The 26,057-nt window shown below is 39.6% G+C and overlaps 1 protein-coding gene across 1 annotated transcript in view; it reads left to right on the top strand.

The window, feature by feature from the left end:
* Nucleotides 1–26,019, top strand: part of cables2a (Cdk5 and Abl enzyme substrate 2a) — a 38,176-nt gene extending 12,157 nt beyond the window's left edge. Inside the window, exons 3-9 of the mRNA XM_060938358.1 lie at nucleotides 9,102–9,179; nucleotides 11,767–11,857; nucleotides 20,338–20,506; nucleotides 20,598–20,695; nucleotides 21,439–21,545; nucleotides 23,166–23,370; nucleotides 24,559–26,019. Coding sequence (XP_060794341.1) covers nucleotides 9,102–9,179; nucleotides 11,767–11,857; nucleotides 20,338–20,506; nucleotides 20,598–20,695; nucleotides 21,439–21,545; nucleotides 23,166–23,370; nucleotides 24,559–24,699 — 889 coding nt within the window. The 3' untranslated portion in view covers nucleotides 24,700–26,019. The remainder of the gene's footprint in view (nucleotides 1–9,101; nucleotides 9,180–11,766; nucleotides 11,858–20,337; nucleotides 20,507–20,597; nucleotides 20,696–21,438; nucleotides 21,546–23,165; nucleotides 23,371–24,558) is intronic.
* The last annotated feature ends 38 nt before the right edge of the window (nucleotides 26,020–26,057 follow it).

The raw sequence follows: 26,057 nt of genomic DNA, 5'->3' as shown, positions 1-26,057 counted from the left end.
TCTTGATTTTATGCAGTCTATGGACGTGACGTGACCCTAGTGATTACTGACAGGCTGTCTCAGTGTCACCTGCGAAAAAACCAATTATGTTTTAGAAAAGAAAACAAAGAACATCCACTTTCAAAGCTGCTTCATGGTAACGAGTAGCGAGGACCTTGATAGAAATGTAGTGGAGTGAAAAAGTACGATATTTGTCTTTCAAATGTAGTGAAGTTAAAGTCATAAATTTCCAAAAAAAATACTCAAGTAAAGTGCAGATACTCAAAGTGTACTCAAGTAAATGTGCTTTATTACTGTCCACCTCTGATTCACACACAGTATCTGTTTCTTTAATCTAAAATTTTCTAATCTGTTCTGACAAGGATTTAGTTTTTGCAAAAGTGACGTGCAGATTACACAAGATAGTTTCAAAGCTTTGATTGTCCTTCATCTCCATACAGCATTGCCCGAGTCTGTCCCCTTCATCTTGACCCAGCTCACGCTGTCACGAGCTGCTGACGTTCTGCTTTGCTATTGTTCAAACTTCTTAGCAACCTGACAGAGAAACACTTTTTCCAACTACATAGGCAGGCTGTGCTTAGAAATAGAGGTCTGCGCGGGACAGAATTTTCAGTCCCGCTCCTGCATTGTGCAGTCCCGCTCCCGCAAAGAACTATGATTTTCAGTCCCGCTCGCCTGCCATATTTTGTCCCGCTCCCGCCCGCAAATCCCGCATGATGCAAACATTCGCATTATTTCTCACGAAAGTTCTTGTCATTGGCTTGGGGAATTAAACATACTGAGCTCTCCACTGACCGATCCTTCACCTAGCGCACGTAGCGAGGGTGCGCGTTGCCAGGCACCTCTTTTTAAAGCAGCACTTACTTCTGAAGCACTGTGAGCTTCACTAGAGGAGCTCTGTTCTTCTGCCACGATCGGAGATCTCAAACACGGAAGAGCGGAAAGGAATCGGAAACGTACGCGAGATTAGACCACATCCGCAAATTTAGGCATCTTAAAATGTTATTAATGCCAAATTAAAATATCCAGCACAAATTATATATGATAGACATAAATTAATAATTTATAAATTTTATTTTAAACACGTTTTTAGTTAGCAGGACTGCAGCTTATTACTTCTCCTGCCCGCTCCCGCATTGTGCACTCCCCCTCCCGCCCGCAATGAGCTTTCAAAATTTGTCCCACGCCGCACTGCTTTGCGTCGGGTCCCGCGGGACTCCCGCGGGAGTGCAGGGCTCTACTTAGAAATTGAGATTTTTATTTCTTTTATGAAAATTTCGTCACAATTAAGTAATAATAAATGATATAGATTTTTATCTGTTTATAGTTCCAGTGAATGTTGTGGAACATGCACAAAGCTAGTTAGTTCCTGTTTTCTCTTTATCGCAGTTATAAACAGTCATCCTTTCACCAGCTTCCCCGTTTCTCTCTCTTGAATTTAATAAGATAAAAAAGCGCTTGTCCTGTTCTCGAGAAACCAGAAAGCACAAATACACTCACCTGAATACTCTCACATGGAGGAAAACGTACTTCTGTTACAAAGCATCGATACTTGAGACTTCTTCCGTTAAAAATAAGTGTCTCCTTACAAAAAGATTCACCATATCAATAGTTATACATTTTAAAATCTGTTTATTAGCTTTAGATTATGTAGAGCATCTGTCTCTGTACAAGTCCCTGTGAATGAGCTGTTACTATTGAAACGATAACACGTCCAACTGAATAAAGCCAGTACTATTACTTTTTAGTATAAATACGCAGCTGATTTATAGAAATTTGCACACGCTGATCGAGAAATTCAGGCTATTTCTCGGTAATCACCTTGAGCGACTCGGCAAAATGGCGGTCAATCGCTTCGTCACTGTAAGTAAGGAAGAATTACAAATTATTGAAAGACTGTTTATGCTGTTTCTAAAAGCACTAAAGATGCTACGAAGTTTGGTTTAAAACTATTCAAAGGTAAGGTGGAATTGGTCTGTGAAGATTCTCAATCATCCAGGTCATAGTAAACTGTGGGTGGTAGTTGCTCAGTTGCCCTTTTCTACCACCCACAGTAAGGTGGAATTTATTTTATTTTATCTGTTTCAAAACAAAGTATTTTATGTGACTTGGCATAGATAAGTGACTCGAGCCTGCGCGCAGTACATTTGCATGGCGCTTTTGAAGTTTGAAAAAAAAAATTAAATACATTTCAATTTAAAAAAAAAAAATTATTACCTGTGTATTTGTACTAAAACAGTTATCCACTGGTGGTGTAGTGGTTTGCACGGTCACCTCACAGCAAGAAGGTTCTGGGTTCGAGCCCAGTGGCTGACGGAGGCCTTTCTGTGTGGAGTTTGAATGTTCTCCCCGTGTCTGCTTGGGTTTCCTCCAGGTGCTCTGGTTTCTCCCAAAGACATGCAGGTTAGGCTAACTGGTGGCTCTAAATTGACCATAGGTGTGAATGTGAGTGTTAATGGTTGTTTGTGTGTGTCAGCCCTGCGATGATCTGGCGACTTGTCCAGGGTGTACCCCGCCTCTCACCCATAGTCAGCTGGGATAGGCTCCAGCTTGTGCGCAACCCTGCACAGGATAAGTGGTTACGGATCATGGATGGGTGGATGGATGGACAATTATCCACCTGAAGATCGGTGAATAATAACCTCAACTTCATCTCTGTTATTATTCACCGATATTTACTTCACCTTTTTTCTTTCGATTACGTTCATTATGTCTTATATTGAATATTGCTAGTTTTTTCTTTTTTATCAGACATCTAATTTTTGAGGTTTGTTTTCCTGACATGTTTCCTGAACAACCTGACAAACCCGAACAATAAAAGAAAAGGCACAACAGGAAAATTATAAGTCAGCCATAACAGATCATTGCAAAAGGGAAAATCATATTATGGACTGGGGGAATGCCAGAGTCATCCGCACAGAAGATAACAAACATCAGCGCTGGATCAGGGAGGCCATAGAGATCCGTAAGCGAAGTCCGAGGACCATCAACCGAGATGAGGGAGCATACATGCTCTCCCATACCTGGAGTGCCATCTTGCAGGGGACGAACTGACAGTAGAAGGCATGACCGACCTGTCAATCCAGACAGGAAGGCCACGCCTTCGGAAACATCAGCTGATAAAAGATGCGTCACCAATAACATCCGGTGACACTCTGAGGAAGACGACAGTCGTACGTCGAAACATGTCGGGTAAACAAACCTAAAAAATTAGATGTCTGATTAAAAAAGAAAAAACTAACAATTTACTTCACCTTCAGCAAATAATTATTAATTATCATAGGTCTTTAAGAAGGGGCGGCACGGTGGTGTAGTGGTTAGCGCTGTCGCCTCACAGCAAGAAGGTCCGGGTTCGAGCCCCGTGGCCGGCGAGGGCCTTTCTGTGCGGAGTTTGCATGTTCTCCCCGTGTCCGCGTGGGTTTCTTCCGGGTGCTCCGGTTTCCCCCACAGTCCAAAGACATGCAGGTTAGGTTAACTGGTGACTCTAAATTGACCGTAGGTGTGAATGTGAGTGTGAATGGTTGTCTGTGTCTATGTGTCAGCCCTGTGATGACCTGGCGACTTGTCCAGGGTGTACCCCGCCTTTCGCCCGTAGTCAGCTGGGATAGGCTCCAGCTTGCCTGCGACCCTGTAGAACAGGATAAAGCGGCTAGAGATAATGAGATGAGATGAGGTCTTTAAGAAGATTTAATCTGACATGGAGAACACATTATCACAGTATGTTAGAATAGAATAGAATGCCTTTATTGTCACTGCACAAATGTACAACGAAATTTAGTTCATCACAGGAGAGCAAAGCCGCTGCATACGTACACGCCGCCACTCTTGGGCACTTCAGCCCAAGACCGTCCTATGTTAACCTAACCTGCATGTCTTTGGACTGTGGGGGAAACCGGAGCACCCGGAGGAAACCCACGCAGACAGGGGGAGAACATGCAAACTCCACACAGAAAGGCCCTCGTCGGCCGCTGGGCTCGAACCCAGAACCTTCTTGCTGTGAGGCAACAGTGCTGACCACTACACCACCGTGCAGCCCAGTTATAGAATTTGGCCAAGTTTGTATTGGGAGCATCTTGTACAGTGTTATAAGTAAAAATCTCGACTTCGTCTTGGTTATTATTCACCAATATTCACTTCGCCTTCGGTAAATAATTGTTAAATATAACTGTTATTGAAAATGAATCACCTTCTGACCAATCAGATTCGAAAATTCAACAGTGCTTTGCCGTCATGTATTTTTTAATCTGAAGGTACAATTCTAAGGCTATAATTAGTCGTATACAATTTCAAAACTGTGGTTCATGATATTGCCACGTAACATATATTCAAGAATTCAACAGCAGTGTGGTGTAAATGTATGTGTGAAAATCCCATATCAGCAGTATCTGAAATACTCAAACAGAAGAGGAAGAGAATCCTTGGAGCACATCCTCAGCAGTTGCCCAAAAGCACTGGGAGAGGGCCGCTATCACTGGCAGCATGACCAGGTGCTGAGGGCAGTAGCAGAGGCCATCAGCACAGGGATCTCTTCGAGTAGATATCAAGAACCAGCCAAGTACGCAATTGCCTTTGTCAAGGCCAGAGAGAAGCCCCAGCAGCACAAGAATCAGCAGGGGGCTCCTGGCGACAGCCCGTGACTGGCAACTTAAGGTCGACCTGGGGAGACTGCTCAAGTATCCTGACACCATTGCTGTGACCACACTCAGGCCAGACATTGTTCTTATGTCCAAAGCATCAAAGCAGGTGGTCCTGCTGGAACTGACTGTGCCCTGAGAAGACTGGATGGTCGAGGCCCAAATACCAGGAGCTTGTAGCTGAATGCTGATACAAGAGATGGAGAACCTACTACTACCCCATTGAGGTCGGCTACCGTGGATTCATTGGCCAGTCGCTCTCCAGAGCCTTGAAGCTGTTGATCAGAGGACTGCAGAACAAGAAACTCATCATTAAGAACATTGCAGATGCTGCGGAGAAAGCATCCATATGGCTCTGGATTAAACGGGGCGATCCGTGGATCACGCAAGCTACCCAGACACAAGTCGGGGACTTATCGTCCCTGGTTGGGTCGCCTGGGCGAGGATGTATGATGTTGAAAGACCCGAAACACCCGATGACCCCAGGTTACATCACTGATGATGTGTCTGGTTTCCACTGTGAGGTGTATATTACAAAAACCAGCTCATTTGGTACCAATATCTATGCCACTATCCACATCAGAGAGCTCACATGTTTTTCCTATTCTGATGTTTGATGTGACCCTTACCCGAAGCTCTTGATCTATATCTGCATGATTTTTTTATTTTTATTTTGCATTGCACTGCTGACACATGATTGGCTGATTTTTAGATGACTGCATGAATGTACAGATATTCCTAATAAAGTAGACAGTCAGTGTAAATATGATAGATAATGTGCATTCTTAGATAGATCTTCAAATATCATGATGTAATACTTTTGTCCCATCCCTTCTCACTTCCAAGGGTTTTTGAAAATGTTAGATGTTTACTTGAGCCTGCAGGTTGAGGCAGACTTCCTAAAATGGCATTACTTCATGGACTTATTGATATGCAAAGGCTGGCTTCCCACATAAGTCAGCAGGTGAGTCAGCGAGTGTTAGAGAGTGGGCAGGAGGGTAGAATTCACCAAAAAAGGACTGCATGAGTCGATACTGTGAATAAGTTTTCTTTACTTTCATAATGACTAGGCACACGTACAATATTAATGATTAGTGCCATACAGGGCTGGAGGAACCATAAATTGATTAGTAAGCCTAACTGCCCCAGTCTCATGTTCTTGTTGCCTGGAAATTAAATTTGTTGGGCTTCAGTTGGTTTCTAATGTAATTCCACGCAAGTATACGAGCTACTCACCAGTTCAGTTCATTAATAACGTCTGGGCTGGTGCGTAACATGATTTACCTTACTAATAAAAAGTTCTTACCAGAGAGAATACAGGCCCAGGAAGTAACTGAAGCGCATTATGTTCAAATATAGTACATGTCTAATCAACAACTTTGTTTACCAGCAGCTGAAATCAGAAGCTCCTGTATTATGCCACAGTGCTAATTAATTCTTGATTCTGATTGGTCAGATCAGCATCTCATTAAGAGTAGTGCTGGTGGCCAGGCAAATTTCAAGTTTATATAAGAATTTTAATCCTAAATTAATTTGAAACTGCTCATATAGATTTTTAAATTGCTCAGTATGGAATATTTTTTGCTCTTTAAAATCTCCCTGTAAAGTTTTCTATTTAATTGTGTTCGTTTGAATGTTTATTTAATCCTTTTGTTCATTGATTTTTTTTTTTTAAATTCATTTCCTTGTTCCTGCCATGAATATAGCCCCTGATACTGGCATGACAGGGCGGCACTGTGGTGCGATGGTTGGTACCGTCGCCTCACAGCAAGAAGGTTCTGGGTTTGAGTCCAAAGGCCGATTGGGGGGGGCTTTCTGTGTGGACGATATGACAAAAAAAATCATATCGCAATACTTGACGTTTTTACGATATACAATATGTATCGCAATATTTGGGTTTGGTAACTGGAAAAACGGTGAAACAGCAGTGTTTCATTAAAAAAACATTTACAAAAATTAACTAATTTTTTAAAAAGAGTAAAATTAAAAAATCTATTTTTTTTATTAAATTATTTAAAAGTATTTTTAAAACAATACATTTTACAATAATATCGTATTTAAAAATGCATAAGTTTAAGGTTGCATACAAAACCAGGTCTGCTGCCTCCAATCAAAGTTTGTCCTCCTTCTTCCTTGTCCAGCAGTGCTGCCAGGTCGGGGTCCATGTGGACCCTACTGATCCACGTCATGTTAATTAGAGCACAGTTTTATGCCGGATGCCCTTCCGGCCACAACCCTTCCATTTCTGGGCTTGGGAAACAACCATTCATACCTAATGGACAATTTAGAGTAGCCAATTAGTTTAACTGCGGCACGATGGTGTAGTGGTTAGCACTGTTGCCTCACAGCAAGAAGGTCCTGGGTTCGAGCCCAGTGTCTGACGGGGGCCTTTCTGTGTGGAGTTTGCATGTTCTCTCTGCGTGGGTTTCCTCTGGGTGCTCTGGTCTCCCCCATGGTCCAAAGACGTGCAGTTAGGTTAACTGACTACTCTACTCTAAATTGTCCATAGGTGTGAATGGTTGAGAGGAGAAAACCTCTAATAATCCAGCAGAAGGCAACAGGAAACCACTACTGTAATTCTTCCCGAGAAACTTTGATGGCTGAAGCCGTCAGAGCGGACCTGCCATCAGGCAGAACACTGAAGAAGAAACTGGCATGACATTAAAGATTAAACACGAAACCTAACCTACTGTAATACATTACTGTTAACTAATACCGGGATTAAAAAGTTTTGTAATCGCTGATATGGTGATGAGGTTTTTGGAAGGAGACCCCAGTGTCACTGGTTCAGAGGATAAGCTTAAAGTTTTTTTTTTTTTTTTTTCCTCCTTCTTGGGAGGAAGGTCTTCAGGACAGAGGGCTTTGGGATTTCAGGTTTCTGGACAACATGACAAGCTGGATGTTCCACAACAATAAATGTAACTATAACTGGATGGGAAGTTTACTTACTTTAATGAATAAAAAAAAATATTTTTGGAACATCACTGAGAAGACACTTCGGGACATGCTGTTCTAGGATAATAATCCCTACACCCCATTTTTGATTATTTTTCTATAACAGCACACCCCATTGTGTTGTACTGGTTACTCAGGAGTAGTATGCCATACTTGTCCTAGGTGTTTGAGATGATGATGATAATAATAATAAATTATTACTTATACAGCGCTATTTAGCAATGGCAGATCAATAGCGCTTTTACAATTCGGTTACAAAGTCAAGAAAAATATTTACATGTTCCATTAAAATGTATATAAAAGTATCCAAATACATAAACAATTACAAAATATACCTATATGACTCTTATACATAATACAAGCAAAAGATTTATCAAATTAAGTAAAAGCTTGATTGAATAGATACCTCTTTAATGCTCTCTTAAAATCGGTCAGTAATTCTATGTTCCTAATTGACATCGGAAGACTGGTCCATAACGTCGGTGCTGTGGCTGTGAAGGAACGTGCACCAAGGGTTGTTCTCATCTTGCCATTGGGATGCTTAAGTAGAATGCCATTGTTCGATCTCAGGCTGTATGACGATTTGTCCTTGATGTTGATAAGCTTACAAGTATATGATGGTGAGAAGCCATGGATGTCTTTTGAAAGTAATTAAAAGTACTTTGAATTGGATACGATAGTGTATGGGTAGCCAATGCAACTGATACAACGACGGAGTGATGTGTGATATTTGCCAACGTCCAGTATTAACCTTGCGGCTGCATTTTGAATACGCTGTAATTTGGCGATCTGCTCTTTGTATATTTTGTATATGTTTGTATATTGTGTAGATGGGGAAAAAAGCTGCTTTACAGATGTTCGTAATGTGTTTTGACATACGGTACCAAGTTTGAGTCCAGCCAGCAGCCAAGATTCTTTACATTGGAGCTAGACTCAATCAATTCGTTCCCTATAGTTACCTTTACAGGGTTTAACTGCTGGCGCGTTCCTAGAAGTATAAATTCAGTCTTCTCATTGATCATGAGCCTGTTATGTATCATCCAGCTAATAATTTGTCCACCCCTGGAATAAGTGGCAGTAAGCTAGGTACAGCAACCACAGTTTAGTACAGTATGTTATTTTAATTAACCAACATTTTGCTGGTCCTAACTTCCATTTAAATACACAATATCGAGCACCAATGTGCTCATTTTTCTATCTTTGGGCAGACTTTCAATTATTAAAACAATTAAAAGATTTGGGATTAGGCTTTGTGTTAAACTTTTGGTCAAGTTTGGGTTTCGTCACTTTGAATAACTGCATTTGAATGACATTTTCAACGATCATGTTTTAAACTGGACCTGTCTCGATAATCAGATACACAAACACGGCACTAAATAGTCGTACATCAAGTTGAATTCTGGATTGAATTCTAGATTTAATTCTATTAAGCTTTGGGTCCGGATGTTTGTTAGCTGACGCTGCATTAAAACCATGGCACTGATGGTGTGTTTGTGTGTGTGTGTCCTACAGGATTATTGTGATCTGTGCCAAACGGTCTCTGTGTGCTGCTTTCTCTGTACTACCCTATGGAGAGAGCTTTCATATCAGGTACTGAACTGCACACAGCCACAGTGCACTTTGTATTACAGGGATGGACAAATCCGTAGTCCCCAGGCTAGGTTTACGTCTCAAAATCAAACATTTTAGAGTTTAATGGAACATGGTGAGATATATTTCATAAAGCTGTATCTCTAGCTGAGCAAATCAAATATTGATCAGGGGTTTTGATGATTTCTATAACAAGCCCAGTGTTATCAGTGCAGGTGTAAACTGATCCCTGGAAGCATTTGATTATAATAAAATGCTGTGATTTCCTCCTCCAAAGTGCAATTTTTGTTTTTTGTTTTTTTAAATCAGCATGTCTGTGAAGATTCTCAATCATCCAGGTCATAGTAAACTGTGGGTGGTAGAAAAGGACAACTGGACTTGCTTGAGGATTCTTGAAAACGTTTCACCTCTCATCCGAAAGGCTTCCTCAGTTCTGTCTGACAAATAAGGAGTATCCGATATTTGTGACCCCTCACCGAATCCAGGGACACATGTCGGCCGAAACGAATCCGAGATAATCGCAAAAGAAGCTTTTTTTTTTTTTTTTTTTTTTTTGAAATTTGTGATTTTTGTTTTTTTCCATCATGTGCAAGTTGAGATCTTGAAGAATACAATCAGTATTTCAGATAATAGATTGTTTTGTTGGAAAAGCATACAGTTTTTGTTGCAAATTGTCTCGTTTTTGTCAGGACTGTAGCCTGCTGGGGGGTGTGGGTAAATTACCATATGGGCCATTCACATGATGATTTAAGTCTTTTGTTGTTGTTTTTTTTTTCGCGAATCAGCTGGATGATACGGGCTGAGCGCATGGCTACTTAGCTGCATACAGGCATGTAATTTCACTATGGAATGAGTTACTAAACAGAGCACAGAGGAGCTGAAACACCGCGAAGCAAACAGACACATGGTATTTACATCGGAGATAACCATTTCTAGCAAAAAAAAAAACGCAACCTCATTTTCCAGATTGAATGGAATACTTGAATGATCGGATGATACACGGACCGTTCTAGGATTACATTCCATCGGAGGCATTGGTGTGTGCAAGGCGCCGTTTCTCTTTCTGATGGGGTGAGTTTATTAATCTAAGGCTGTGTGGTTATTTTTGCATGTAACGGAGAGTGTTGTGGTTTGGTTAAGCCTAGGTCACAACCGGACGTACGATTTTTTGGCCGTGTGATTTTTGGCGTTTCCCAAATCGCTGCGTTTTTGTTTTTTTTTTTTTTTTTTTTTTTTTTTTGGTTCACTGAGAAAGACGCGCGTTGGCCGTAAGTTTGTCTTGCAACCTGAAAAAAACGTAAGCGCCCATAGTTTGTTTGACATGACAAAACCTCTGTGGCCAGTCTACGGCTCGAAAATCAGCACAACTCACGCGCGCTCTCGTGCGTTTCATGCGCGCTCTCCGTGTGTTTCTTGCGTTTTTTGCATGTAGACCGGCCGTAGGAGCACAGTACGGCCGGTTGTGACCGAGGCTTTACATGAAACTAGTGTTGTGTTAGTTGTGTCATCATCGTGCTCTCTTTCTTTCTTACGGTGTGAGTAATTTTTCAACCACAAAACGTTAAAGTATACTTTAGGACTTATTTTTGTACTTCATAATTGTGTTGGGCATACTTTGCATGGAAGGAAAATTGACGTGGTGATCTTTGTTTACATGAAAGTGGCATTGTGCTAGCTCGTAGGGGGTAGAGCTTTCCTTAATATCATGCAAATGAGCACCATTATGTGCCCGCCCTGCACCCAGAGTAGCTGAGATGGAAAACTTTGAGGGCGATTTTCTCCCTTTTCTGTTTTAAGAGGTATGCACTTTCAAAAGGCCACACATTCTTCAAATGTTGTCAGATCTCCACATGGAAGGCATCATTGGAAAGCTTAGAAACTGTACTTTCTGAATCCGTCAATAACTCAAAATGCCCCCGGGCAGACATGTGTCCCTGGATTCTGTTTTCTGACACATTTATCCTCTCATGAATCAGAATCAGAACTCTGATGACAAGCTCATCTAAGGTGTCCTTGAGGCATCGTGGGTCAAGGACACCTTAGATGAGCTTATCATCAGAGTTCTGATTCTGATTCTGATCCATGAGAGGATAAATATCTGATACTCCTTATTTGTCAGACAGAACTGAGGAAGCCTTTCGGATGAGAGGTGAAACGTTTTCAAGAATCTTCAAGCAAGTCCAGTTGCCCTTTTCTACCACCCACAGTTTAAATCAGAATGAGTTTCATGTATTTGTCCACCTCTCATACGTTCTCCATTCTCATCATTTACATGAGAAATGATCAATCCAACACTTAGTGCTTTATTGCATCTCTTAAAGATAGCATGCTTTCCCAAATACACACACCAGACTTTTTCAGTTGCAGCTTCTCTAGTACAGCATATTAAAAAGTTTTTGTTTTTATAAATGAGGAAGCTTTCTGAGTAGGTTGTCCACAGGAGCTGAGCCCCAAGAGTGAATCTTATTTCAGACTAAGAGCTCCATACCTTATTTAGTAACTCTGTGTGTCAGCCCTGGACTGAGTACTGTGGAATGTGGTGGTGATGTTGAGTAAAGATGACTAACTAGATATCCATGTAATCCAGTGAGGAGGACCAGAGACAGAGGAATGCATCAGGAGGAGCAGCTGAGATGGTTCCTGCGTTGGAGGGTGTGGAACTCGGGGCTTTGGGGAAGGTAAGAGTGCATTTTTATTTATGATCCCAGTATTTTATAAAGCAAACTCGATGTATACATACCAGTCAAAAGTTTGGACACATTTATAGGGGTTTTTTTTCTATATTTTGACTATTTTCTATGTTGTAGAACAATACTGAAGACATCAAAACTATGAAATAACATCTGGAATGTATATGGAATTATGTGGTAAAAAAAAAAAAAAGTGTTAAAAAGCAAAATCTGTTTCAGATTTCAAATTCTTCAAAATAGCCAGCATTTACCTTGATGATGCTTTGCACACTATGGATAGTTTTCACATGACGTCACAGAGTCGGGGATTCCCTAGTGGCGGCCATCTTGTGGGTCAAGCTTACCGTACGGGTCACTGAGCACACATTGTAACGCGCGAGTACAAAGTCTTCAAAAGAACCCAAGCAGGCTACTTAAAGCTAGCAATGGTGCACACCTGTTGTATTCACGGCTGTCGTAATAGGTCAGATGATGACGTCAAGTGGAGCTTTTATGGAATTCCCACTGTACGGGAGCACGAAGGCGAGCAAACAAAGAAACTCAGCATACAAAGGAGAAATCTATGGCTTGCGAGAATCAACCGCAAGGATTATCAGCCTTCCAAACACAGCAAAGTCTGCTCCGATCATTTTATAAGTGGTAAGTTGTTTAAATAAACAATCAATTGCAAATCCGTTACAGTCCATGGAACATAGGAAGTATAAGGATGAGAAAAAAACAGTGAATCGGAAAGCTGCGCACATTTGCGCAGCTTCGCGCAAATGTGCGCAGCTTTCCGATTTAAATCAATTCCGATTTAAATCAACTCGATATTATATACACACACATATATGCGCGCAGTGTTGAGAGCTCTAAAATTCCAATGTTTACATACCTTGGCTGTAATTAGGACACGACTGTCACTTGTTTTTATATGGTGGACTTCACGGACCCAGCCACAGACAAAATAATTGTATGACTCCAGCGACTTGTATGCTTTGAGGTCGTCAAGTGTGTAGGCACTTTTACTATTCACGAAATAGTTCACAATATCAGGGTACGATATGGATGGCAGCCCTGCATAGTCACTTGAAAATGCATCTTTGTCCACTTCGTAGGGGTCAATTCCCCCAATCAAGGCCAGTTTGGCTGCATACCGTTGTCGTGAGATGTCGTCTAATGTATCTATATACTTCCGTTTGCTTGATTTTGCCGACATTGATCTTTATTTTAGAAAACTGACTATATAACTTCATAAATTCGTCAGAGATAACGTAGCCGGTAATAGCGATGGTCCGTTTTGTTTGCCCCACAAGATGGCGGCTGGAGGGCGTTCCCCGGAATGCCGTGACGTCAGTGAAAACTATGTATTGGCATTATCTTAACCAACTTTGTGAAGTCGTCACCTGGAATGCTTTTCAGTTAATACACACACAAAACTGAAAATAACGATACCTTTTAACAAGTTTTAATTTTACGAAATATACATCATGTAAAAGTTGCATCACAAAATGTTAGAAGTCATTTTGATTCTGTTAAAAAGTGCAATAAATAGGAGTTAAAAATAAGTGAAATTAAGTTACAAATGAAAGGAAATGTTCTTTTAGTTACTTAAATGTAACTACGATAAACAATACAAAAAAATTCAATAATAATGGTAGTTTATGAAAGTACTATTTAAGATGATGTAAATCTTGGCGAAAGAGAAACCAATGGAAACCGAAAGAGTGAAAGTGGTTATCATGCCATTACCATGGGAACAGTCTTTTATGAATGCAGAAGTGGGCTCTCAGCGCGCCGAGTCCGGTGAGACTGAGGAAGATAAGTTGTATATTTCTTCTACAGTAATTTAGGTAATTTAAAAACTATAATATTATTTGGCAGTGGGCACATAAAGTGTCAAGTATAAAGTTTCTGTCTATGTTTATCATGCTTGTATGATTTTTAAAAAAAAAAAACTCGCGAAGATCTTTATCGAAATACATGACCTACTCATTCTAAACCTGCCGAGCTTCGCCGGCGAAGCTCTCAAAACTCATAGTATTTTGCTTCCATTCCAGCCTCGTTTCGAAGTCTGACCAATAAGAACTTTAAATTTTTGGTGGTAAATTTGATTTTCTCAATTTAACTTCAATGTCCACAGAAATGCAGAAAATTACTAAACAAAACAACAAAATTTCACAATTTTGGTTAGCGCGGGTTAATATAAAATTTATAGGCCGTGTTTGGGGATATATGGCCGTGTTTTTTGAGAATTGGCCGTGTAAAACACGGCTGCATGGCTCACTAGCTAAGCCTCTGCCTATACAGCAGAACTAATTAATTTAAACTTACTCCCTTTAGAATACTGTAGGGAGATCTCTGACTTGCTATGTTTCTTTAAATCTAGAACTGACCTCCAATTTATTGACATTGGAAAATACCTGCATGCTTTTGAACTTATCGTACGTGAAACTTTGATCCTAATAGCCACATCCTTATTTATGAACATAAACAAGATTTATTATAGGAAATAATACTTTATTAGGTCTACAGATCTGTGGAACACTTTGCCATCTTGTATTAAATCCCTCAATTCATTATCCATGTTTAAATCTCATCTTCTTCAGGGCTGGGCATTAATGGTAGTCCAACTGTCCGGGACAACTAAACGTTTGGGCTGGACAAGTCAAATCCGCACGTGTCTGTCTGATGGGATAAGTTGAATATTTATTGAAAATCACTATTTTTGCAGTAGGGCTGTAACGATACACCCAACTCACGATTCGATTCGTATTGCGATTTTTGACCCACGATTCGATGCGCCCACGATTTTTTTTAAAATGTTTTTTTTTAAGTAGTAAATTTGACTTATTAACATTTACTTACTTACATTAACTATTTAATAACAAATAATTCAGACCACTGCAGAGAATGAGTAATATGTATGCAAAAATGAACAAATGTATATCCAAAGATTGTTTTATTTCTCAAAATAATACTGTTGAGCCGGAAGCTCTGTTTTTTTCGGTTCTGAAAAAGTCATTTTTCCAAATCGTGTAAATCCGTTAAGATTTTTTTTGGGGGGTGGCTCTCTCACTGTCTCACTCTCATAGAGCCAATGATTTTCTGTGATCGCGGAAAACAGATGGAAATTACGGAATTTTTATGGTGAAACATTGCTCGCGTGTCAAAATGTAACTGCCGCAGAAGGCTTCCGCCCAAGCAGACATGCCTTCAGTGTTGCCAGATATTGCTAACATTTTCCACCCCCAAAATATGTTCAAAACCAGCCAAAAAGCACCTAAACCTGCCCAATCTGGCAACACTGCATGCCTTTCCGGTCAAGTGATTGTGATTGGCTTGTGGCACACCTAGCCAGCCAATGAGCTGCTTGTTTACAGATTCGCTCCCCGCGTCGCAACCAGAATGGCGACCGCTTAAAAGAAATGAATGCTCTGCCAGTGGCGAGTGTGGACGTTGCGTGACTCACAGAAGATTGTTGCAGGTCGGCTTGAAAACGACTTACTAATAGATATAAAAAAATAAAAGTAATTTAAGTAAGTTTAAAATGTAATTTAAATAAAAAGTAAAGTATTCATAAATTGAAGTTTGGAAGCGCCTCTGTTTTTGGGCTGAGGAGAAGTTTGAAAGGGTGTACCGCGATTCTGCCTTCTTGTATCGCGATACAGATCGTGGCTCTGCGTATCGCGATTTCGATACGCATATCGTTACAGCCCTATTTTGCAGTAATTATTCAATAGTTACATCAATAAAGTTCCAACAAAGCTAGTTCAGTCGCCTCAGTGATCCGACCGTGTTGTTGTTTATGAAATTCTGGGGGAGCTGAGTATAGCAGGTGCATGTGTTTTAAAAAAAAAAAAATTCATCACGCCGTAATATTTAATTATATTATAGTCTATTGTATTAGACTTTGAATTCATCGAAATTGGAGAAATGGCAATCAAATACCTCAATACAATAAACATCTGTGGTGAATCTTCATTTCATTCAGATATTTTGTGTTTTTCTTTTGTATGGTACACATTAACCATCACAAATGTCGTAAAATATTTTGCAGGAATTTTACGACAGTGTCGAACTCGCTTACAGTTTGTTTTTATTCACAGTGTGATTCTGTCCCCCTTATCATGTCCAATTTATTTTCTTTCAGTTTCATTTAATTAAATTAATTTATACTTCAAGTTTTACTGGATTACTCAAGATTTAACTTTTATTTCCTACAGAAGCTTTGAATTTGGGTGAGTCTAACTCTTAAAACTGCAGATCAGGTCACGGGTTATAACCATAACATACACCATAATGGGGTATTGAATAGTTATTGTTTATTGTTACGGTTAAATTTTGAGTTTTATTAAATTATAAATAATTAAAGCATAATGATTATCATAACTAAACTTGCTTTTTGAAATAAACTTTGAACACTTTCCTTTCATTAACCTAGTAAATGCATAATAAAAAGGTTACGGTCAGGACAAGTGAAAAATCTTGCTGCTTGTCCGACTGGACAAGTGGATTTAAAAGTTAATGACGAGCCCTGTTCTTGATATTTATTAATCAAAATGAACAACTTGTCCTCCATGTTGGCATCTAATGAAAATGTAATGATATTAATTGATTTTCATATTTTCCTCATTTATACCGTATATTTCATCCACTGAAATTATTCCCCCTGACCGAAAGGCCTGATGGGGGATTATGTCGTGGTGACTTCTGTCCGTCCCAGGAAGGGTGCTCACCTTCTGAAATCAACTCCTCTCTCAATTTTTGGAGGAATTCCATGAAACTTGGCAGGATTCTTTGTTATATGTCGGTAATACACATATTGTAATTTCGTTAAATTGGGTCACATTTTACCAGAGTTACAACCCTTGATTAACAAAATTATACTTTGACAATTTCATGAGTGTTTTCCCCTTCGGAAATCAACTCCTCTCACAATTTGTGGAGGAATTTCACCAAACTTGGCAAAAAACTTTGTTATATGACAGTTATACGCATATTGAAATTTCATTTAATTTGGGCAAATTTTACCAGAGTTATGCCCTTGATTATTAACAAACTTGTACTTTGGCAATTTCATCAAGGTGTGCTTGCTTTCTGAAATCAACTTCCCTCACAATTTTTATTATCCTCCGCTGGCCGAAAGGCCTGAAGGGGGATTATGTCTTGGCGATGTCCGTCCGTCTGTCCGTCCCAGGAAGGGTACTCACTTTCTGAATTCAACTCCTCTCACAATTTTTGGAGGAATTTCACGAAACTTGACAGGATTCTTTGTTATGTCGGTAATATGCATATTGCAGTTTCATTCAGTTCAGTTGCATTTTACCAGAGTTATGGCACAGTTGCCAGTGGGAGATATTGTGCTCTCGGAGCACTCTTGTTTAGTATCTGGTTTTGAATAGCTAGCCTTCTTTTGTCATATATCCCTTTTATTATTATTTTTTTCTTTTGTTATTTATTTATTTTAAAATTATTTATTCATGTCAGTCAGTGCTAATATTGTACGGTTTCTGTTTTTGATTTCATCTCTCATCTCATTATCTCTAGCTACTTTATCCTGTTCTACAGGGTCGCAGGCAAGCTGGAGCCTATCCCAGCTGACTACGGGCGAAAGGCGGGGTACACCCTGGACAAGTCGCCAGGTCATCACAGGGCCGACACATAGACACAGACAACCATTCACACTCACATTCACACCTACGGTCAATTTAGAGTCACCAGTTAACCTAACCTGCATGTCTTTGGACTGTGGGGGAAACCGGAGCACCCGGAGGAAACCCACGCGGACACGGGGAGAACATGCAAACTCCACACAGAAAGGCCCTCGCCGGCCACCGGGCTCGAACCCGGACCTTCTTGCTGTGAGGCGACAGCGCTAACCACTACACCACCGTGCCGCCCTGTTTTTGATTTAATTTTTATATATTTTATATTTATTCATCAATACATACATTCATATCATTACAAAATTTTCTATTGTATATTAACATTTATAGTGTATTGGAGTATAATTTTTACAGTGTAATCTTTGTATTACTATGTTTTAGCATGTGGGGTGAGGTGGAAATTAGGATGCAAGTCCTGTTCCTTTCCCTTAGCACGTTTTGTTTGTTTGTAATTAGTTATCTTCATATTTATTTTCTTTTTATTTTTTGTATTCTGTGTAAATGTGGCAAACTAAACAAATAGTAAATAATAAAAATACACAGTAAATATCCCTATTCCACAACTGTAGTAATCCATATTATGTCAAGAACCGTTCAAGTAAGTAAAGAGAAATGACAGCCATCATTACTTTAAGACGTGAAGTGACTTTTATTTAATAAAAATAAAGAAAAAGCATTGAATTAGAAGATGAAGAACATTTGACTGGTACCTGCATGCATTGTGTTACTCATGCAGTTTGCTTCATGTTGTTATACAGCTATGAGATCCTAACTGTAGTCTTATTTAAATACTACCTTTGTGTCCTTTTATATGGCAATTACCATACATTCAAATCATTTTTTTATACTTGAGGATGACCTGTTTTTGCCATAACTAATTTTAATTTGTAAACCATTTCTTCCAAAAAGAGATTGGTACGGAAGAGCGATAGTTCCACTAAGAAATACATATATATATTTTTTTATTTCTGAGAAAAAAACTCAAATTTCGAGAAAAAAGTCAGAAATTTCGAGAAACAAGTCAAAATTTTCGAGAAAAAATTCAAAATTTGAGAAAAAAAGTCAAAATTTTCGCGGAAAAAGTCAAATTTTGAGAAAAAAGTCGAAATTTTCAAGAAAAAAGTCAATTTTCGTCAAAAGTTTTGAGAAATAAACTCGAAATTTTCGAGAAAAAAGTCACCAATTTAGGCTACCAGGAAGTACCAGGTCATTCAGAGCTGACGGAGACTTAGTCTGCTACTACTGTGTTTTAGTGCTGCTGAAATGGACGACTTAATCAAATGTTATTTTGGGATTGGGTTTAATACCAAAGAGATCCTTGCAGTCTTGGCACAGAATCACAATATTGTGATTTCTATCCGGACTTTGAAGAGGCTGTGTCGTGAACTTGGTCTTTTCAGGAGGCGAAATCAGTCGGACATTCGAGAAAAAAAGTCACAAATTTAGGCTACCAGGAAGTACCAGGTCATTCAGAGCTGACGACCTCGAAGTATTTGAATCTACATGAATCACATCACCAACCGACTTCCTGTACCCCGGTTGCCACAACTCTGAATTCCATGGCTCTGGTCTCAGCCATTCATGTCTACCGGCCGCGAGTGAGTGTCACTTCCGTATGGAAGCCCGCCTTCTACAGATTTCTGACTTTTTTTTTTTTTTTTTCTCGAAAATTTTGACTTTAATCTCAAAAATTCTGATTTTTTTTTTTTCTCAGAAGTTTCCAAATAAAATATCAAACCCTGGCCCTATTGCTCTGCCGTAGGATTGGCGTATAGTGTTTTTTTTTTTTTTTTTTTTTTTTTTAATTTTGGATTTAATAAGACTTCTAATTATGATTTCGAACCGTATCAGTAGTCGGTTGCACCAGTGGAATGGCAGCAAGGTGGTGCGGTGGTTAGTACTGTCACCTCACAGCAAGAAGGTTCTGGTTCAAACCTCATGGCTGACAGGGGCCTTTCTGTGTGGAGGTGGCATCTTCTCATGTCTGCGTGGGTTTCCTCCAGGTGCTCCGGTTAATAGGTAGAATACCCAGCCACCGGGGTTGTACAAGCCAGTGCATACTTGGTGCCAGTCCCAAACCCGGATGGATTGGGGAGGGTTGTGTCAGGAAAGGCATCCGGTGTAAAAACCTATGCCAAATCAAATATGCGGAACAGATCCGCTGTGGCGACCCCTAACGGGAGCAGATAAAAGTAAGAGAAGAAGTTGTTGCACTAGTGGAACAGGTTTGATCACAGCCAAGTGTCCGTGTAAAGTGCCATTGGGTTTGAGTCTACAAACACCAAAGAATGGTTTTAATGTAGCTTTAAAGTTTTCACCTAAAATGTACTATCCATTAGTAATTCCAATGTCAATTATAAAAATTTGTTCATGTATAACGTTACATTTTCTTCCTTTATGCTGCTCAGTTTATTCACATACAGATTGAGCAGCTGATTCTTTTTTTTATTTCTTGCTATAGTTTGCTGCTGATTTCTGTTAAATTTGTTACAGCAGAAAGAACCATCACAAATCAAGTATAAATGCCAGAGACGAGTACTTTGAGTACCCCAATCGACTGTAAAGCAAAGTCCATTAGGATTTGACTAATTCAACAAAGATTCCTTACTTGAAAGTAAACATATGTAACACTGATATAGCATCTTGCTCAGAACCAAAGTTTTGTTCCAGATGAAGCAGACAGCTTCACAACACAAACTCTCATTTTACAATGAAAGACTAACATTAACATTTACCCAGGATTGAAGTCCAAGTTCAACAGTTCTTTAGTGTTCACAGATGATTTCTTGTGTGTTTTATCTGTTTATCTCTGTGTTGCAGACAGTATCTTATGCTCAGTTCCTGCTTCCTACCAATGCCCTGGTCAAGCAGAAAAGCAATATGCCTCTAGATACCAGCACTGTTCAGGCACTGATGTCCCGAAACCGGATAAGCAGCCAGAAGAACTTCTGTCACCAACGTTTCTGTAGCGCCATCGGACAAGAAGCTGGTGCGTTCCTGAGACACTGAAACAGTATAACAACCACCTTCACAGTAGTGATGGTTTCATTTGACGTGTTTTACATATCCTGTCTCAACAGGTGTGGACGAGTTGTCAGATTACAACCCCAACCTGTTGAGTGATCCACAGTGGCCGTGTGGGAAGCACAAGAGGGTCTTAACCTTTGGCTCTTATGTGGTGAGCGTTTTCATTTTGCCGCACTAGCACATGTTTAATGTCTTAAAAGCATATTACCTAATTGTAAACATGTATAATTAATGAGTACAGAGGGCACAGGAATTTCTACTGTTTTTAACAATATATTAGACCCTCATTAGCAGGTCATATGATGATGAAAAGCAGAAAAGCTTGGCTGGAGGCCCACATTATAAACCACATTGCAGTGGCTGTTGCACTCAGTACAGTGCAGTAATGATCTCTGTAAACATTGTAAAGCAGGCTATCCATTGACAGTAACTACTTGTATTGTAGTCACTCATCGTTCATAAAGTCTGTATCATCTCATCTCATTATCTCTAGCCGCTTTATCCTTCTACAGGGTCGCAGGCAAGCTGGAGCCTATCCCAGCTGACTACGGGCGAAAGGCGGGGTACACCCTGGACAAGTCGCCAGGTCATCACAGGGCCGACACATAGACACAGACAACCATTCACACTCACATTCACACCTACGGTCAATTTAGAGTCACCAGTTAACCTAACCTGCATGTCTTTGGACTGTGGGGGAAACCGGAGCGCCCGGAGGAAACCCACGCGGACACGGGGAGAACATGCAAACTCCGCACAGAAAGGCCCTCGCCAGCCACAGGGCTCGAACCCGGACCTTCTTGCTGTGAGGCGACAGTGCTAACCACTACACCACCGTGCCGCCAGTCTGTATCATGTAAATCTTAAACAAACCAGTGTTTTTGTCTCTTTCAGACAACGGTTATTGAATACGTAAAACCATCTGACCTGAAGAAGGACATGAATGAGACATTCAAGGAAAAGTTTCCTTATATTAAGCTGACATTGAGCAAGATTAGAAGGTAAGCTCAGGAGAGTGCATTTGTACATCTGTGGCTTAAATGTACCCATATTTTAAATGTACACTACTGTTCAAAAGTTTGGGGTCACTTTGAAATGTCCTTATTTTTGAAAGAAAAGCACTGTTCTTTTCAATGAAGATCACTTTAAACTAATCAGAAATACACTCTATACATTGCTAATGTGGTAAATGACTATTCTAGCTGCAAATGTCTGGTTTTTGGTGCAATAGGTGTATAGAGGCCCATTTCCAGCAACTATCACTCCAGTGTTCTAATGGTACAATGTGTTTGCTCATTGCCTCAGAAGGCTAATGGATGATTAGAAAACCCTTGTACAATCATGTTAGCACAGCTGAAAACAGTTGAGCTCTTTAGAGAAGCTATAAAACTGACCTTCCTTTGAGCAGATTGAGTTTCTGGAGCATCACATTTGTGGGGTCGATTAAATGCTCAAAATGGCCAGAAAAATGTCTTGACTATATTTTCTATTCATTTTACAACTTATGGTGGTAAATAAAAGTGTGACTTTTCATGGAAAACACAAAATTGTCTGGGTGACCCCAAACTTTTGAACGGTAGTGTATAACTAACAATTATTCCACAAAATCGAGTCGTACATGAGCTGATAGCCAACGAGGCATGTAGCGCCGAGTCGGCTATAAGCCATATAAGACGAGATTGAGTTGAATAATTGTTTTATTCTATCCACATTCACTGGATTTTGAGAAACGGAGCGGGGTTTTTTTTGTTTTGTTTGCAAATTCGATAAATAAAAACTTTGTACAAAACGTCCGACAAAAATCAGTTCCATTTAACAAACCGGCGAAGTGACTAACAATTTGTGAAAATGCTATAATACTAATTCTTTGGGGGGATTGTTCATTCCATATTTTGTTGCCTTTTTTTGGGGGGGGGGGTTTCGTTTTCAAGTAGAGTTTTTATTTCATCCTTGGTTGGTTCAGCAACAGGCTCCGCCATTTTGTTTTTCTCAACTCGTGGTATATGAGCTGATAGTAGAGTAGCTAATCAGAGCATGCAATTGCTCATATCCAGTGAATGTGGATATAATGAATAATATTCCATCAGGTCCACAATTATTGGCACCCTCTAAGAGAATGTTCAGAAATGATGGTATACAACGCAGCACAGCACACCTATGTATTTACTTTTTTCATTCATTCATCTTCAAACACTGCATCCTAGTCAGTGTTGCAGTGAATCCGAAGCTTATCCCGGGAACACTGGGTGTGAGGCGGGAATATACCCTGAATGGGATGCCAGTCCATCATGGAGTACCCACATACATTCGCACACTCGGGCAATTTAAAGTCATCAGTCCACCTACTAACCTTGAGAAAACCTACATGGATATGCATACAGTAATTGCTCAGGATCAAATTAAAAACAACCCTTTTCAGCACAAGAGGTTGTTGTTACCGTGGAAAAATAAAAATAATCATATAGATATACAAAGAAGAGGATGGAGTGCCAGTTATTGTGGAATTTACCAAATTAATTGTCTAGTAAAAGAAAGCTGGATAGAAAAAGCCTCGTAAGAGGCTTGTTTTGGAGCTACTTCTCACATCTGTCACTTGTGGTTGACTGTTTCCTGACACTCAGCTTGAAAAGAGACATGCGTGCGGTGAGCGAGGAGTGTGGTCTGCAGCCGGTTACCATAGCGATGGCTTATGTGTACTTTGAGAAGCTGGTTCTGCAGGGTCGACTGAACAAGCCCAACAGAAAACTCGTATCTGCAGTATGTGTGCTGCTGGCAGCCAAGATCAGCAGTGACCTCAAGAAACTGGAGGTCAAACAGCTGATAGATGTAAGTGGCATTCAGCCAGATCAGAATGTTCAGACAGGTTGGATACTGGCTCTTTCTGGTTGACTGTTAATCCTTGTCATTTTGATTTATCCATAGTTCGTTGTAAACTGGTTTAACTTGCATTTACACATTCCTCTGTTTATTTACATGACCCTTATTTACATGTTCCTGCTCCACCATGACTTAATGTATTAGATTGTGTTCACATGCACTGCTGTAACTACAGTTTGTTAGAGTAATTAAATAGACGATAATTTAAGCAAAAATATATGACCGTGAACATGCAGATAAAGTGACGGCAGGCTGTAATAACGATGATGTCCTTGTTTGGAAAGATTGTTTGAGTGGTAACAGATAATTAGACAATAATAACATGCGAGTCAGTGATAAAGGTTTTCAAAACAGGGAAAAAGTGTACAATTAAAAAGAGAGAGAGAGATTTAACTTGGCTTTCTGATTTTGCCTTTAAACATTTAGAAATGTTGTGGGGGTTTTTTTCTTAATTTGAGCTAAATTGATCAGCCTTCAGATGCAAAATGACACCCGTATCGATAATTCATGTCTACAATATTAATGTATTATAAAATACCAAAAACATATAGCATCCTATAAGGTCCCCTCCAAAAGTATTGGAATTTTCCCAAAAAAAAAAAGGGGGGGGGGGCATTGTGTAGGGTTTTTTTTTTTTTTTTTTTGCTTAAAAAAAAAAAGCTCAAGATCTTTGGGTTTGATGTCAAAAGATTAATAGGAGACAAAACCCAGTCATCTTCAGTGTATAGCAAAAACAAAAGAATTGACTTTGTCGTTCCAATACTTTTGGATGGGACTGTGTATTAAAATTATTAAATGCACCTTTCAAAGTAACAATTTATTTTGGGAGAAAAACACTAATACATTCATACTGTAGAAGTAAATTGTATAAGTGTGTTAACCCTAATTTTCTGCATTATTTATTGCACAATGTTACAAAAGTGTGTGATTTTATTTTTTTTTTCTAGTCTCCATCTCACTCAGTGAAAGTGTCCCAGTGCTTAACAAGTGTCCAGATTCCTCAAGAAAGAAATTTGATTCAATTTCAATTTATGTCACTCTCAAAGTTTTCATTTGACTTGCCCTCATTACTATAATTATAGTAATTAGGTATTTTGTTTGCTCCTTCTTTGTATTTGTGCTGGTGCTGGCGAGCAGAAGCTGGAGGAGCGTTTTCGACTAAGTCGTCGGGAGCTCATTCCCCTGGAGTTCCCTGTCCTGGTTGCACTGGAAATGGCTCTCTACCTCCCGGACAGTAAGGTCATGCCACACTACCGCAGGTTGGTGCAGCAGGTGTAGAATCAGAGAAAGACCCTCCAACCGCTGAACCCTAAACAAATGCAGTTAAACACAGGACTCTGCTGACCTTGGTGTATTCAGTTGTGTGACAGTCCAAAAGCATTTTCAGTCTTCCATGGTAGTACAACCCTCATGGTTGGTGTTCTGGTTAGTGCTGGACATTTTATCAGTCAAAGGTTTGGACACGGAGTTATTCAGAGGTTTTTCTGTATTTTGACTATTTTCTGCATTGTAGAACAATACTGAAGACATCAAAACTATGAAATAACATACGGAACATATAACCAAAAAAAAAAGTGTTTAAAAAAAAAATTTAACCAAAATATGTTTAATTATTTTAGATTCTTCAAAGCAGCCACCGTTTACCTTGATGGCGCTTTGCACACTATTGGCATTATCTTATCTTAAGCAGCTTCATGAGGGAGTCACCTGGAATGCTTTTCAATTAACAGGTGCCTCGTCAAACCTTAATTGACTTCTTAATGCGTTTTAGATCAAACAGTAAATTAATGAAAATATAGTAAATAGCCTTATTCCACATTGTCAAGGACCGTTCAACTAAGAGAAATGAGTCCGTCATGAAGTGTCTTATTTTTATTAATTAAAAAAAAGAAAAATTATTGAATTAGGTGTCTAAACATGTGACTTGTACACCCCCCCCCCCCCCCCCCTTCCCAGAAGTGTTTTTTTTACTTTGACTTTTTGATGTCATTTTACTTCAACATTTTATTTATCAGTGCAACTGTATATTTATAGACTCTGTCAGTACATACGTATGAAGACGAACTGTTTTTCCTAATTTAAGGCGATATGGAGTGTATCTTGTCTGTGAAATGTTCTCAAGCATCTCTTGAACGACTCCCAAAATGACTCTATGTTAGAGACGACAATTTCCAGGCACGTTATTTGTGCCATCCTTTTCGGATGTTCCACGCGCTCCCTATTTATATGGTTTTGTCTCATTTTTCCTTTTGTAGGTTGAGTGTGCAGCGAAATGTTGTGTGAGCAGTGTACGTGATTTCAATGTTGAAATCTTCTGTAGCGTTAGATACAAGAGTGCCAATTTAATCAGACCAGCCTGTAATTATTTGTTTGAAACGAGATTAAAAGTTATTAATTTACATGACTGTATTGCACAAAGGAGTCTAAAATGGAAACATTAAATGTGAAGTTTTGGAAATGGTACAAAGTGCATGATGAAATGATTGTGCTGTGTGTGTGTATATATAAAATCACCACTGACTAATATAGACTGGTACCAAAATCCAGAATTGTGACACCCAAAGGCATTTTTGAGACAAAGTCGGCAAACAGTCTTATTTTGTCAATTTGGGCGTGCCGAATTCAAATCTGCAATA

Source organism: Neoarius graeffei, chromosome 13, assembly GCF_027579695.1.
Source record: "Neoarius graeffei isolate fNeoGra1 chromosome 13, fNeoGra1.pri, whole genome shotgun sequence".
NCBI lineage: Eukaryota > Metazoa > Chordata > Actinopteri > Siluriformes > Ariidae > Neoarius > Neoarius graeffei.
The sequence above is the reverse complement of the archived record's forward strand: the minus strand, read 5'-3'. Positions and strand labels throughout refer to the sequence as shown.